Source organism: Mus caroli, unplaced genomic scaffold, assembly GCF_978045245.1.
Source record: "Mus caroli unplaced genomic scaffold, Mus_caroli_1 scaffold_5, whole genome shotgun sequence".
Lineage (NCBI taxonomy): Eukaryota > Metazoa > Chordata > Mammalia > Rodentia > Muridae > Mus > Mus caroli.
In genome coordinates, this window is record NW_028227260.1 from 98,443,554 (window position 1) to 98,458,184 (window position 14,631).

The 14,631-nt window shown below is 40.9% G+C and overlaps 1 protein-coding gene across 2 annotated transcripts in view; it reads left to right on the forward strand.

The window, feature by feature from the left end:
* Window positions 1–6,461, forward strand: part of Ids (iduronate 2-sulfatase) — a 29,659-nt gene extending 23,198 nt beyond the window's left edge. For both annotated transcript variants that reach the window (XM_085838165.1, XM_021153363.3), the window contains one exon: window positions 3,039–6,461. In XM_085838165.1, coding sequence (XP_085694291.1) covers window positions 3,039–3,511 — 473 coding nt within the window. In that variant the 3' untranslated portion in view covers window positions 3,512–6,461. The remainder of the gene's footprint in view (window positions 1–3,038) is intronic.
* Window positions 6,462–14,631: the final 8,170 nt, after the last annotated feature.

Sequence of the window (14,631 nt, forward strand, 5' to 3'; positions counted from 1 at the left end):
TGCATGCTCTATGTTTCTTTCCAAACACCAAGAAAAAAGTGAAATACTTTCAAGGCACATTTAACTATTTATTGTTGGGACAAATCTGTTGGAAGACACTTAGCAAATAGAAATCCCTGTATTGTAGTGTAGCCAGTGCTTTCCAAGTGTAATCTCTAGTCTTTATCTTTTCTCTGAACCTCAGTTTGTATTTCAAACAGTTTGTCCCACTTGGCTAGTCAGTCTGACATGCCTAGAGCTAAACTTACAGTGCTTCACCTTCTTCCTTACCTTTGACACACTTTTTCTTAGAAATGACAATTGTTACATAGGCCCTCAAACCACAAAACCAACCAGCTAACCAGCCAACCAACCAAAAAATACCTGTAGACCGAGCCTTGTAATGACGGCTACTCATAGGCTGAGGTATGAAAATCACATGCTCAAAACATGTCTGAGACCATCCTCTGGCGAGGCCAGCCTCTGCAATTTACTGAGAACTCACCTAAAAACCAAAACCACCTCCTCCAACAAAACAAAACAAAACAAAAACAAAAACAAAAACAAAAACAAAAATGCATGCTCAGGGTGTGGCTCAAAGCTATAGTGTTTGTCTAGCATGCTGTTTCAATTCCTAGGTATACATAGTATGCAAATTCAGTGCCAAGGTTCAATTCCTGCTACTGAAAAAAGAATGTTCAGAGTCTTTTCAATGTGTTTTTTTCTTTATTCCATATATGCTATGCAATCTAGCAGCAAGCATGGTCCTCTCCATTCAGAATCTGTCTCTGCCCATTCTCAGTTTCACTTCCACCAGCCTTCTGCTGTAGCAACTTTCTGAAGTCTCCTTGCATGTGCCCTTGGTTCTCTAGAGTCTTCTTTCTCGTAATATTGCAAGTAACCATTTTCAAACTCAAAGCAGAAGTCGGGATATACCTCAGTGGTGGAGTTCATGTCTAGGCTGTACTGAAGCCCTAGCTTCTATCCCTAACACTGCAAAGATGAAAATCAAAATGGAATATAAAACCTCCAAATTACAGCCCTGCATAGGAGCCTCCTGTGCTCCCATCACACTGAGTAAATGTCTTCACAACGGACATTAAGGCCTTACATGACCTCCTATCATGTCATGTTGCCTCCTCATGTCATGTCTTTGATTCTTCTTTTTTTTTTAATTTGTTTTTTTATTACGTATTTTCCTCAATTACATTTCCAATGCTATCCCAAAAGTCCCCCATACCCCCCCCCCACTTCCCTACCCACCCATTCCCATTCTTTTGGCCCTGGCATTCCCCTGTATTGGGGCATATAAAGTTTGCAAGTCCAATGGGCCTCTCTTTCCAGTGATGGCCGACTAGGCCATCTTTCGATACATATGCAGCTAGAGTCAAGAGCTCCGGGGTACTGGTTAGTTCATCATGTTGTTCCAACTATAGGGTTGCAGATCCCTTTAGCTCCTTGGGTCCTTTCTCTAGCTCCTCCATTGGGGGCCCTGTGATCCATCCAATAGCTGACTGTGAGCATCCACTCCTGTGTTTGCTAGGCCCCGGCATAGTCTCACAAGAGACAGCTATATCTGGGTCCTTTCAGCAAAATCTTGCTAGTGTATGCAATGGTGTCATCGTTTGGAGGCTGATTATGGGATGGATCCCTGGATATGGCAGTCTCTAGATGGTCCATCCTTTCATCACAGCTCCAAACTTTGATTCTTCTTGACACGTATCCAGAGTAGCCTTCCTGTGCCATTGTCCCACAGTCATAAGTCTTCTTCACTAGATTGAGTGGGAACAGTTTTTCAGTGATGTACACCTGCCTCTTTTACTTTCATAGCGGTGGGTTTTTTTGTTTGTTTTTTATATGAGAGATTTTTCCTATGGGTATGCAACTCACACACACACACACACACACACACACACACACACACACACACAGACAAACACACATCTGCTCTCCCAAGAAAGGGAACCCATGACACACCAAAGGAACAATTACACCAGAGTCCAACTTAATCAATTAGTGAGTTTTATTGGAGCTGCTGACAGGACTCTGAGTGAAAGGTTACTCACAGGAGCACCAATTACTCCTAAGTACCTGCATTGCCGAAAAGCCCAGATCCCCATGGGTGATGACTCATAAAAGCTGGGTCCCTAGAGTTTTCTACACGGTTACAGGAAGCTTGACGGTTCTAAGAGGGGACCTGTGAACAGCTGGGCTGGTCAGAGTATCCCCCTTCTCCAGAATTGTTTACTGCTGTCAATCCATGGATGGATATACACAATGTGGTATTTATATACGGTAGGATATACTCAATGTGTTATACATATATAGTAGAATATTCTCCATTCTTAAAAAGGAAGGCAATTCTAGTGTGCTATAGAATAGATGAGCCTTGAGGACATTATGTTAAGTGCACATAAGCCACAGAGGCATGTAGGATCAAATACTGAGACCACTCACATGAGCTATCTCTACTAGTCAAATGCATAGTGCTACAAAGTAGACTGAGAATTACCAGTTGATGGTAGTAGAAAATGGCCAGCTGTTTGGTTTAGTGATGGTGATGTTCTGAGGCAGTGTGGACAGAGGTGTACAAGGAGTTGTAGAAGTGATGGTGATGATGACACAATATGAATACATTTATTGCCACTAAAACATGGTTAAGGTTGTGAAATTCATGTTTTGTGTTTTTACCATGTTAAAAAGAAAATGTGGATCAAATAAAAACACTTAAAAACAAGTAATCTTCAACAGATTTTTACACAGCGGGTAGAGCTTTAATTGATTCAGTGTGTCTGAATCAAGTATCTAGCTCTAAAATTTAAGTAGTTTAAAAATGCTTCTAGCTGGCCAGAGACACTGTAACTTTCCCTCCTGCTAGTCCGTTGGATGGGTGTCATAGTGAATAGTGAAGTCCTCAAGTAGCACTTCTAAGCTGCTTTTACAAACAAATGGATGTTGTGTATGAAGAAGAGATGGGGAAGAGGTGGTGCTCAGACAGGCTTCTGCTTTCGCTGGTGTCTGCGGTGTACTACATGCAACTGTGCTGCTTCCTGTTTCAGGCAGGCACACTGAGGACGTCGTAGAACTTGTATCTCTCTTCCCCACGCTCGCTGGACTTGCAGGACTGCCAGTTCCTCCTCGGTGCCCCATCCCTTCTTTTCATGTTGAGCTTTGCAGAGAAGGCCAGAATCTACAGAAGCATTTGCAGCTCCATGACTTGGAAGAGGAGCCATACTCGTTTGGTAACCCCCGGGAGTTGATTGCCTATAGCCAGTACCCCCGGCCTGCAGATTTCCCACAGTGGAATTCTGACAAGCCAAGCTTAAAAGATATAAAGGTCATGGGCTACTCTATACGCACCATAGACTATAGGTACACTGTGTGGGTTAGCTTCGATCCTAGTGAATTTCTGGCTAACTTTTCTGATATCCATGCCGGGGAACTCTATTTTGTCGATTCTGACCCACTGCAGGATCACAATGTATATAATGACTCCCAACATGGAGGTCTTCTCCACTCACTGAGACCTTGAGTTCTGTCAGCCTCAGTGGGCACATATGTGTCCCCTTCCCCCTCTACCCATTGTATTAGATATAACCTGAGTGGGAAACAATGAAAACATGCATCAGCAATCTGGCCTAGGACTAGGTGGCAGATGGCCCTTTTTATGTAGTCCTTCTTAAGTTAGAATTTGCCATTGGATTTGGGCTAAGCTGAAACTTTCATTTTAAAAGCTCCCATAGCTTCGTTACTACACAGGTACAAAGTGAACTAAGGTATAATCTTATCTTTATATCTAAAGACCATGCTAGCCAGACATAATACTGTACTCAAGAAATCATTTGCTTGTTGAATTTAGTGCATTTCAGATAGTAACCATATGTCTTACGTAGCCCAGAGTGTCAAGCATGTTAACATGGGATTCATTTCTTTCTCAAATGTGAAATTCAAGTTGCTTCTAGAATTATTGCTTAGTTTCTAAGACTACAGATTTCAGAATCAAAGGTAAAATACCCATGTGATGATCAATGTGGTGTTTCTTCATTAAATAATAAATAATGCTTAGTAAAGTATAGTTAAAGTTAGGAAATTCAGTTAACTATTTCAATACTCTATGGCCCAAATAATAATTTGTTAGTAAATACTACAACTCGTGGACTCAGTGGCTATCTGTTAAAAATTCTGTTATTCACAATGAAAAGCATTTCAAATGGAACTATTCCCATGATTTGAATCATTCCAGATTGTATTCATATTCCTATTTAGAGAACTGCAGATATCCATGTATCCTGGAGGCAGGAGGTATTCTACTTTTTGCTAAAAAAAAAAAAAATCCCAAAACATGTTTATGAAATGTAAATTATCTTGAGGGTTGTGGATACTTTTTATTAATAGGGTGTAAGTAATTTTCAGAATGTAGTTCTGTGTTCGCTAAGTACGAAGGTAACTAGAATATGGGCATGTAGTAAGGATAAGGTTACTTCATTACTGTCACCAAAGAGAAGTCCTTTCTCTAACATGGTGAAAACTGTTCAATTACCAGGAGTCAACAGCTTTCTAAATATTCTATATATTTTGTTTTGTATTTAAATGAGTAATTTCAATAAAAATGGCTCAGTGTCTCAAGGATGTTTTTAAAACAAAAAACTATAGTAAATAGCTGATTAGATTGTTATTGTCATGTATTAAATTGTAACCAAAAAGTCAAGACACTACTTTGACGTGTGTAAAATTTCAAAGAGAGATTGTTGAGTTTACCAGTTGGCCTATAGTAGAGTAGATTTGTCTCTGGTCCTGAAACTGACTTTTGCAAAGGCTTTGCTCCCATCTTTCCTTGTTCTTGATCTTTACTGCTCTCTTGATGTCTACTCAGCATCATTTTACAATTTAGTTTAGAAACTCCTCACAGCATGTTTTTTTTTTTTTTTAGCTTCATCTCCTTCATAGAGGGACAGATTTTGACACAAGTGTTTATTTGACATCTATTTATTGTTCCTGTTTGACCATAGTATATATATATTTCTTTTTTTTAATCTTCCAAAGTACAGTTTTAGTTTAAACCCCTCTGAATTCTGCTTCCAGTGACATATGTGGCTATTTAAATTTAAATTCATTAACACAAAATAACAGTTTAAAAAATTTCTGTTTTAATTCGCATGTAGAACCTTCCCATCCTAGCAGACTAGACGGAGATGCCCTGGATTTGATCTAGATGTGTTCACCCTTATTGGCAGGTCCCTACTGTCCTGCATTTGCCCACAATGAGCAAACTATATTTGGTTTAGGCATAGAGTAGGGAGTTTGCTGTGGCCATCAGCTTCTTCCTTCCACTCTCATCACCATTGCCTCTGTCCTTCTTTCTTTCCTTCCCAAGAAATTTCCTTCCCCTCCTTTTCCCTCCCCTGTTCCTTAAAGAATCCATGTGTCTTCCTAAAATCCCTCTTGACCCCTGCCCTTTAAGAACACCGTCAGTGCCTACTAAGGGTCTAGAAAGACCTCCGTTGAGCAGTCAGAGTCTTCCCTGGCTCCACAATACCCCTTCCCTTGGCTGACTTTCCTTGCCAATCCTTACCTCCCTGGTCCTTCAAGCCTTTGTCCCCTCCTCTTTGCTCCAACCCCTTCACAGCCATTCTTCATAGCCTGGCTCCCCTACCCCCTTGCTTAGAAGCTGAGGCTGTCAGGACTCTCTAGAGTGTATTATGGGGGAAAATGAACACATCTTAAAAATCTGTTATTTGCTTCATTTTTTAGAAGACATTTTTCCTCATGAGTTTGATATGTTAATTATACAAAAATTGGAAAGCAGAAAAATACATTTTAAAAGGCAAGAAAATGTCTGAGTGCTTTATACTAAGATTGCCATAGTTTGTTCTTTTTGGGGTATGAATGTTTTATATTTCTTGATCCTCTATGTTGTTTATAATACAACTTCTGCTCTTACTTTCTTTCTGAACATTATGTATGGTTGGTTACTAGTGAATTTTGCAGCTATTTTATATTGCTGGTAATATGTGTTATTGCATAGATTTATTGTAATTTTCTCAGCCTTCTTTCAGTTGTTAGACATTTACGTGATTTCCAAATTTTCAGTGTTACAAATAATGCTGTGATCAATTTTGTGAATATACTGTTTTTATGTATTTCAAAGGATTCCCATAGGCTAATTTCTCAGTGCCAAGTCATTAAAAACAGCTCCGTTTTCTCTTCACTCTTGCTATGATAGCATATTAAACTTAGAACAGAAACTCACAAGGCCTATATTAAAAACCATAATACCAAAAAGGAAAGTCTGTAGTCCTATAATAAATAACAGATGGAAGTTGTATCCCGCTTTGATGTCTGAGTCTTTGCTGATAATGACATGGACCATTATGCTCTCTGTATGATAGGTGGGTAGTTGCATTTCCAGTTGTGCGACTTTGTGTGGTCATGTTATGGATCTTACCTTTTAATGTAATAAAGTATATTGCTCATTTCCTGTGTGACAGTTTTTCCTGTATATTTGTTCTAAGCATAGAACAACTCTATTTGCGACCTGAATAAATACTCATTTTCCTTTGAAATTTTTGGGGGTTCTTAATGTTATGTCTTCCTACCTAATTATAAGAGTAATGTATGCTTATTGTGTGAAATGGTAAAAATATGATGAAACTAGAAAGAAGCCCACTTTCTTAGTTGCCTTTTTGAAATTATTTTTATTTTATGTATTGAGTGTTTTGTCTGTGTGTATGTCTGTGCACCATATATGTGCCTGATGCTGTTGGAGGCCAGAACGAAGAGTTGAATCTCCTGGAACTGCAGTTATAGATGTATTTAGTTGCAGTGTGGGTACTGGGAATTGAACCCAGCTCCTCTAGAAGTGCAATCATTGCTACTAACTGGTGAGTCATCTCTCCAGTTCCCTTCATTTCTTTTGGAGTTGTGACAACATACATAGACAAAAGCAACCAAGGGGAAGTAGGCTTGTTTAGTTACCAGTCCATTTTGAGGTGCAAGCCAAGGTATCAGGAGCGAGGTGGTTTGAATGGAAATAACCCCCTTAGATACATAGGGAGTGGCACCATTGGGAGGTCTTGTTAGAGGAATTATGTTAGTGGGGGTGAGCTTTAAAGTTTCAAGTGCTCGAGTGTCAGCAGACCCTGCGCCCCAGCTGCTCAGGTGCTTTTCTGACCGGAAGAGGCTTGTGGCCCTGTGTGGGCCGGATTTCTCTCTCCCCAACCAGAGCAGTCTCAGGTCCCGCGTGAGATCGAGAATTGACAAGTGGGACCTCATGAAACTACAAAGCTTCTGCAAGGCTAAAGACACCATCAATAAGACAAAAAAACCACCAACAGATTGGGAAAGGATCTTCACCTATCCTAAATCAGATAAGGGACTAATATCCAATATATATAAAGAACTCAAGAAGGTGGACTCCAGAAAGTCAAATAACCCCATTAAAAAATGGGGCTCAGAACTGAACAAAGAATTCTCACCTGAGGAATACCGAATGGCAGAGAAGCACCTGAAAAAATGTTCAACATCCTTAATCATCAGGGAAATGCAAATCAAAACAACCCTGAGATTCCACCTCACACCAGTCAGAATGGCTAAGATCAAAAATTCAGGTGACAGCAGATGCTGGCGAGGATGTGGAGAAAGAGGAACACTCCTCCATTGTTGGTGGGATTGCAAGCTTGTACAACCACTCTGGAAATCAGTCTGGCGGTTCCTCAGAAAATTGGACATAGTACTACCGGAGGATCCAGCAATACCTCTCCTGGGCATATATCCAGAAGATGTCCCAACCGGTAAAAAGGACACATGCTCCACTATGTTCATAGCAGCCCTATTTATAATAGCCAGAAGCTGGAAAGAACCCAGATGTCCCTCAACAGAGGAATGGATACAGAAATTATGGTACATTTACACAATGGAGTACTACTCAGCTATTAAAAAGAATGAATTTATGAAATTCCTAGCCAAATGGATGGACCTGGAGGGCATCATCCTGAGTGAAGTAACACAATCACAAAAGAACTCACACAATATGTATTCATTGATAAGTGGATATTAGCCCAAAACTTAGGATACCCAAGATATAAGATACAATTTGCTAAACGCATGAAACTCAAGAAGAATGAAGACCAAAGTGTGGACACTGTGCACCTTCTTAGAATTGGGAACAAAACACCCAGGGAAGGAGCTACAGAGACAAAGTTCGTAGCTGTGATGAAAGGATGGACCATTTAGAGACTGCTGTATCCAGGGATCCGTCCCATAATCAGCTTCTAAACGCTGACACCATTGCATACACTAGCAAGATCTTGCTGAAAGGACCCAAATATAGCTGTCTCTTGTGAGACGATGCCGGGGCCTAGCAAACACAGGAGTGGATGTTCACAGTCAGCTATTGGATGTATCACAGGGCTCCCAATGGAGAAGCTAGAGAAAGTACCCAAGGAGCTAAAGGGATCTGCAACCCTATTGTTGGAACAACATGATGTACTAACCGGAACCCTGGAGCTCTTGTCTCTAGCTGCATATGTATCGAAAAATGGCCTAGTCGGCCATCAATGGAAAGAGAGGCCCATTGGACTTGCAAACTTTATATGCCCCAATATAGGGGAATGCCAGGGCCAAAAGAATGGGAATGGGTGGGTAGGGAAGTGGGGGGCGCTATGGGGGACTTTTGGGATAGTATTGGAAATGTAATTGAGGAAATTATGTAATAAAAATATTAAAAAAAAAAAAAAAAAAAAGTTTCAAGTGCTCAAGCCAGGCTTAGTGTGTTTCATCCTGCTGCCTGCTTATCAGCATGTAGAACTCTCCAGTACTGTGTCTGCCTATGTGCTGCTATGTTTCCTACCATGACAATAATGGACTATATAAGGCAGCCACAATTAAATGATTGCCTTTCTAGGAGTTGCTGTGGTTATGGTGTCTATAACAGCAATAAAACCCTAACTGAGAAGTTGGTACCCGGGACTGGGGTATTGCTGGGATAGGCCTAACCATGCTTTTATTTAGAATAATGTGGGCTTTGAGACTTTGGATTAGAAAAGCAGCTGAACACTTTAAATGGGGCTTAATGGATCATACTAGTAGAAGCAAGGAAGACAGTGGTGCTCAGAGTGATTTGAACTGTGTGGTCCCTGGCTCAAGAGGTTTCAGAGGAGAAGAATATTTGTATGTGGCCTAAAGACTTTTCTTGTAATATTTTGGCTAAGATTGTGGCTGAGGTTAAATTGAAGAGTTTTTGGATTAATTGAGTTGGCAGAGGAAATATCAAAACAGCCTGGTATTGACTCTGTGGTATGCTTATTAGTGTTCACTTTTATGCAGATTTATAATGAAAAGGAGCAAGCTGAGCAAGGAAGAATACAAAATGTACAATTTGAGAAGAAAGGGGGCACCAGGAAGTGGAATGAAGCTAAGTCCCTCGTGAAAGGAGATAAGCAGATTAAAGAAAAGCCTGATATTATATGGGACAAATGGAGTGGCAACCTCAGGGCAAGATCTTACCCAGCTAAGCTTCCTACTTATGAAAAGGAATTCAAAGTTTAGGTCCAGGCCTGTACACCTTTAATCAGAGCATTCTAGAGCCAGGCAGATCTCTGAGTTTGATGCCAGTCTGGCCTACAGATCAAATTTAAGGAGAGCCAATCTCAGGCATGAAGGAAACTATCAACAACGAACAACTGATGACAATGTCATTAAACAAGGGGGCCAAGTTCAGCCCCAGCAAGCAGAAGACCCTTGTAATTTTGGTCAAGTACTGGTTTTAGAGTCAAGGATAGAAGAAAGGGGCCATGGAATTTCCCTCCACAGTTAAGGAAAGCTGTTGAGTCCAGGTGTGTGTCAGGTGTGTCCCTGTGTGGAGACACAGAAAGAACATTGTGTGAAGCTGTGAAGGTGAAGTATGGATGGCATTGGAGACCTCAAAATGTTGGGGATGCCAGAGCTGTGGGGTACCTACTGAAGAAAGCTGCTAACAAGGTGTGGAAGCAGCCCACCCAGGAGAGAGAAATGTATTGCAGTTCAAAAAACTGAAAGGAGTGGAGATCTGAAGACCACTTTGACATCACACATGGAGATGTAGGGTTTGGAGTTTGCCCAGCTGGTTTTCAGTCTTGCTTTGGTCCAGCATTTCCTCACTACGCTCCCCTCTCTCCATTTTGGAATGGTCATGTACATCCTATGTGTATATGTTGAAAGTATATGATCTGCCCTTTGATTTTGACTTTACAGGGGTTAAGGTCAAGAGCTTTCAAGGAGACTTTGACTTTAGAGTTTTAAACAGTGTTGTGATTGATAGATTGGGGACTTTTGAAGTTAGATTGAATGCATTTCTGCATTATGATATTGGCTATAAGCCTGTGCAGGCCAAGGAGTGGAATTTGGTGATTTGAATGAAAATGGCCCCATCGGCTTAAAGGGAGTGGCACTATTAGGAAGTGTGGCCTTGTTGGAGGAAGTATGTCCCTGGGAATGGGCTTTGAGGTTTTAGATTCTCAAACTAAGCCCAGTGTCATTCTTTTCTTGTTGCCTGTAATCCAGATATAGATCTCTCAACTACCACCCCCTAACACACTATCTCCCCCATCTGCCTGTGTGTGCTTCCATACATCCTATTTGATGATAATGGACTAAACCTCTGAAGTATAAGCCAGCCTCAGAGGAAATGTTTTCCTGTATAAGAGTTGCCTTGGTCATAACATCTCTTTACAGTAATAAAATCCAAACTAAGACAAGGATCTTAGAACCCTTGTTCACATCCCACAACAGAAGAGAGTAATGAATCCATATGGGCTAGGGCTCTGCTTGCTTTGTACAGGTACAGTCCAGGATCCTTAGACAAAATGGTTCTGCTCACAGTTCACATGGATTTTCTCCATATCAGTTAATGTAATGAAGATAACCCCTTACAAACTTACCCAGAAGTCCATCTCCCAGGCAATTCTGTATTTTATCAATGTGGCAACACTAAAAGTTATACAGAACTCAAATGATATGTACTCACTGATAAGTGGATATTAGCCCAGAAACTTAGAATACCCAAAATATAAGATACAATTTGCAAAACACATGAAACTCAGAAGAACGAAGACCAAAGTGTGGACACTTTGCCCCTTCTTAGAATTGGGAACACAACACCCATGGGAGGAGTTATAGAGACAGTTTGGAGCTGAGACAAAAGAATGAACCATCTAGAGACTGCCATATCCAGGGATCCATCCCATAATCAGCCTCCAAACGATGACACCATTGCATACACTAGCAAGATTTTGCTGAAAGGACCCTAATATAGCTGAAAGGACCCTGATATAGCTGTCTCTTGTGAGACTACGCCGGGGCCTAGCAAACACAGAAGTGGATGCTCACAGTCAGCTATTAGATGGATCACAGGGCCCCCAATGGAGGAGCTAGATAAAGTATCCAAGGAGCTGAAGGGATCTGCAACCCTATAGGTGGAACAACATTATGAACTCACCCGTACCCTGGAGCTCTTGACTCTTGCTGCATATGTATCAAAAGATGGCCTAGTTGGCCATCACTGGAAAGAGAGGCCCATTGGACATGCAAACTTTATATGCCCCAGTACAGGGGAAAGCCAGAGCCAAAAAGTGGGAGTGGGTAGGTAGGGGAGTGGGGGGGGGGAGGGTATGGGGGACTTTTGGGATAGCATTGGAAATGTAAATGAGGAAAATACCTAATAATATATATATATATATATATATATATATATATATATGTTATACAAAGCCTTCAGAATGTAGCTAATGTTGACATCTTTGTGAATTTCCACTCTCCTTTGTGTCCATGTAATATGTGTAAATACAGACATTTTTTTCTTTCATAGCTGGAGTCTACCAGTCTTAATTGCAATCTAGTGTAATATAAAAGTATTTTTGTAGACAGGGCTTTATTATGTTGCCTCAACTGGCCTCAGGCTCAGTATACTCCTATCTTCAGAGATGTGTGCTGTCACAGCTTAAATAAATAACAAGATATTTTGTTTTCCAGAACTGGAGCTCAAACCAGGGGATCGGTACAACCTAAGGGCTACTTTAGAAGCATGTTACCCTCAGGTTTTAGCAGGATTGCTTTCCATGGTGTTTGGCAGGTATTGATTAATAGTTACAACTACCACCTTCCCCACACCACTCTATTTTTGACAAAAATTCTCTAATTTTATTATGCATTTAAAAATTAATAAAATTTAAGTCATAAAATTGACCATCTAACCACTTTTTTTTTTGAGACAGTCTAACTGTGTAGTCTTGGCTGGCCTGAAGTTCAAGACCAGGATGGCCTAGAACTCACAGAGATCCTCCTCCTGCCTCCCAAACACTGGAATGGAAGGCATTTGCCACCAAACTGTTCTATCTTTACTGTTTGTAATGGTGTATTTCTCGATCATAGAGTAAGATTATGCTTTGTGTTTCAATCACCACTATCCAACCAGAGAACTTTGTTCTTGCAAAACTGACTCTGTTCTATTAAATAGTAACCCCATTTCTTGCTTTTCCAGCTTCCACCAACTACCATGATAACTCATGTTTCTATGGATTTGACTATTTTAGGTACTGTATGTGTGTAGAAATAGAGTTGGGTCCTTTTGTGACCAGATTATTGTAGTCCTTTTAGTCCCTCCACACTGTAGTATGATAGAAGTGTCTTTGTTCATGAGGCAGAATAAAATTCAGTTGTATGTACTCACCAGGTTTTACTTAGTCATTGTCTTAGTCAGGGTTTCTATTCCTGCACAAACATGATGACCAAGAAGCAAGTTGGAGAGGAAAGGGTTTATTCGGCTTACACTTCCATACTGCTGTTCATCACCAAAGAAAGTCAGGACTGGAACTCAAGCAGGTCAGAAAGCAGGAGCTGGTGCAGAGGCCGTGGAGGGATGTTCTTTACTGGCTTGCCTCCTCTGGCTTGCTCAGCCTGCTCTCTTATAGAACCCAAGACTACCAGCCCAGGGATGGTCCCACCCACAAAGGGCCTTTCCCCCTTGATCACTAATTGAGAAAATGCCTTACAGCTGGATCTCATGGAGGCATTTCCTCAACTGAAGCTCCTTTCTCTGTGATAACTCCAGCTGTGTCAAGTTGACACAAAACTAGCCAGTACAGTCATTCATCCATGGATATACAGTTGGATTGTTTGTACCTTTGCCTATCACTGACAGAGCTACTATCAACACAAATAAACAAAAATTTGTTCCAATCCATGATTGTGATTCTTTAGGATGTCTACTATGTTAGTCTTTCATTACTTAATTAAGGTATGGGAGTGTGGTGTGAGAGGTGACAAAGGTGGAGAGGCTCTTCTGGGTTACAGAAGGAAATTTCTGCACAGCACTAAGTCTCTTCCCCACTTTCCAACCCTACTGTTGCCAGCTTGGCTCCCAAGCCACCCATACCTTATTGTATGAAGGGCTTCTAATATAACTTCTCAAAGGGTTCTCAACTTCTTTTCCTCCTCAAAGCCCATCATTTGGGCTCCAGTTCTTTGAAAGAGTCTCCTGAATTCTTGCCTGAGCTCTGAGATCACGTTAGGACCAAGATTACCCTTGGGCCTCTGTCCTTTGCCTCTTCTTGCCTATTGTAAAAACAACTATCAGCTTAGTTCATTTACTCAGCATTCCGTGGGTACCCCTTTCTTTTCCAGGGCAGTTTTTCTCTGCTCAGTATGTATATGTGAAACAGAGAGAAATGTCATCATTTGGTACCTTTAGATCACCTGCATGACTACTATGGGTCAGAGTTCTCACTGCTTGGGTCTCGCTTTTCCATGTGCTCCTTGAAAGCTCTGGCTAGTTTCCTTGTTCCTTCATGCACTAGATGTAGCAGATTTGTAGTTGCTTAGTTTTTGATAAAATACCTGCCAGTCAGATGTGGCTAAGAGGCCACTGTCAAAACTCTTTGGGGGGTGCGGTTCAGAGTTGCCCAGTTGTAACTTCAAATTTGCCTGAGGCCACTTTTATTCATAATACAAGAAAAGGATGTCTTTGAGTTTTGTGAGACAGGGTCTTACTGTGTAGCCCAGGCTGGTCTCGAATTCTTGACATCCTTTTTGGCTCAGCAACCTTGAGTGCTGAGATTGCCATGCCTGACAAAAATGCTATTTTAGATTCTGGATGATAGGCAAAGTTTCTTATCCTCTGATGGGAGAAGAGTCCAGATTAGAGGAAATGGAGAGAGTTAAGGTTGGCTATCGATAGGGCATCATTGAGACAAACCTCAAGGATCAGGTAATGGCCACAGTGGCAGGGCCCACTTAGGACTCTTACTGCTAAGAAGATCCAGTAGAATATTATCACATGTTAAGGAAGCAAGAGTTAGGATGAGCCTGGGATTAGCCACTCTGTTTTTTTTTTTTTTTTTTTTTTTTCTTTTCTAAAATCCAGAGACTATGACTGCTGTGGGTAAGAAGCTTTGGGACAGGTCTAGGTTGGCATTTATAAACCCTTGCCCTGATTTATTGCCCTTTTTGTTATATTTTGGAAGGAATTCTTTGTGGGTTATTTTTATTCAAAACTCATTGCTTACTTAACAGGTTTTATGAATTCATCTCTTTCACACATTAAAAAGCATGCCCCTGTGTTTGCGTTAAGAACAGCCTGAGTTTTCATATGAATAAATCATACTGAATATGTCATTGTTA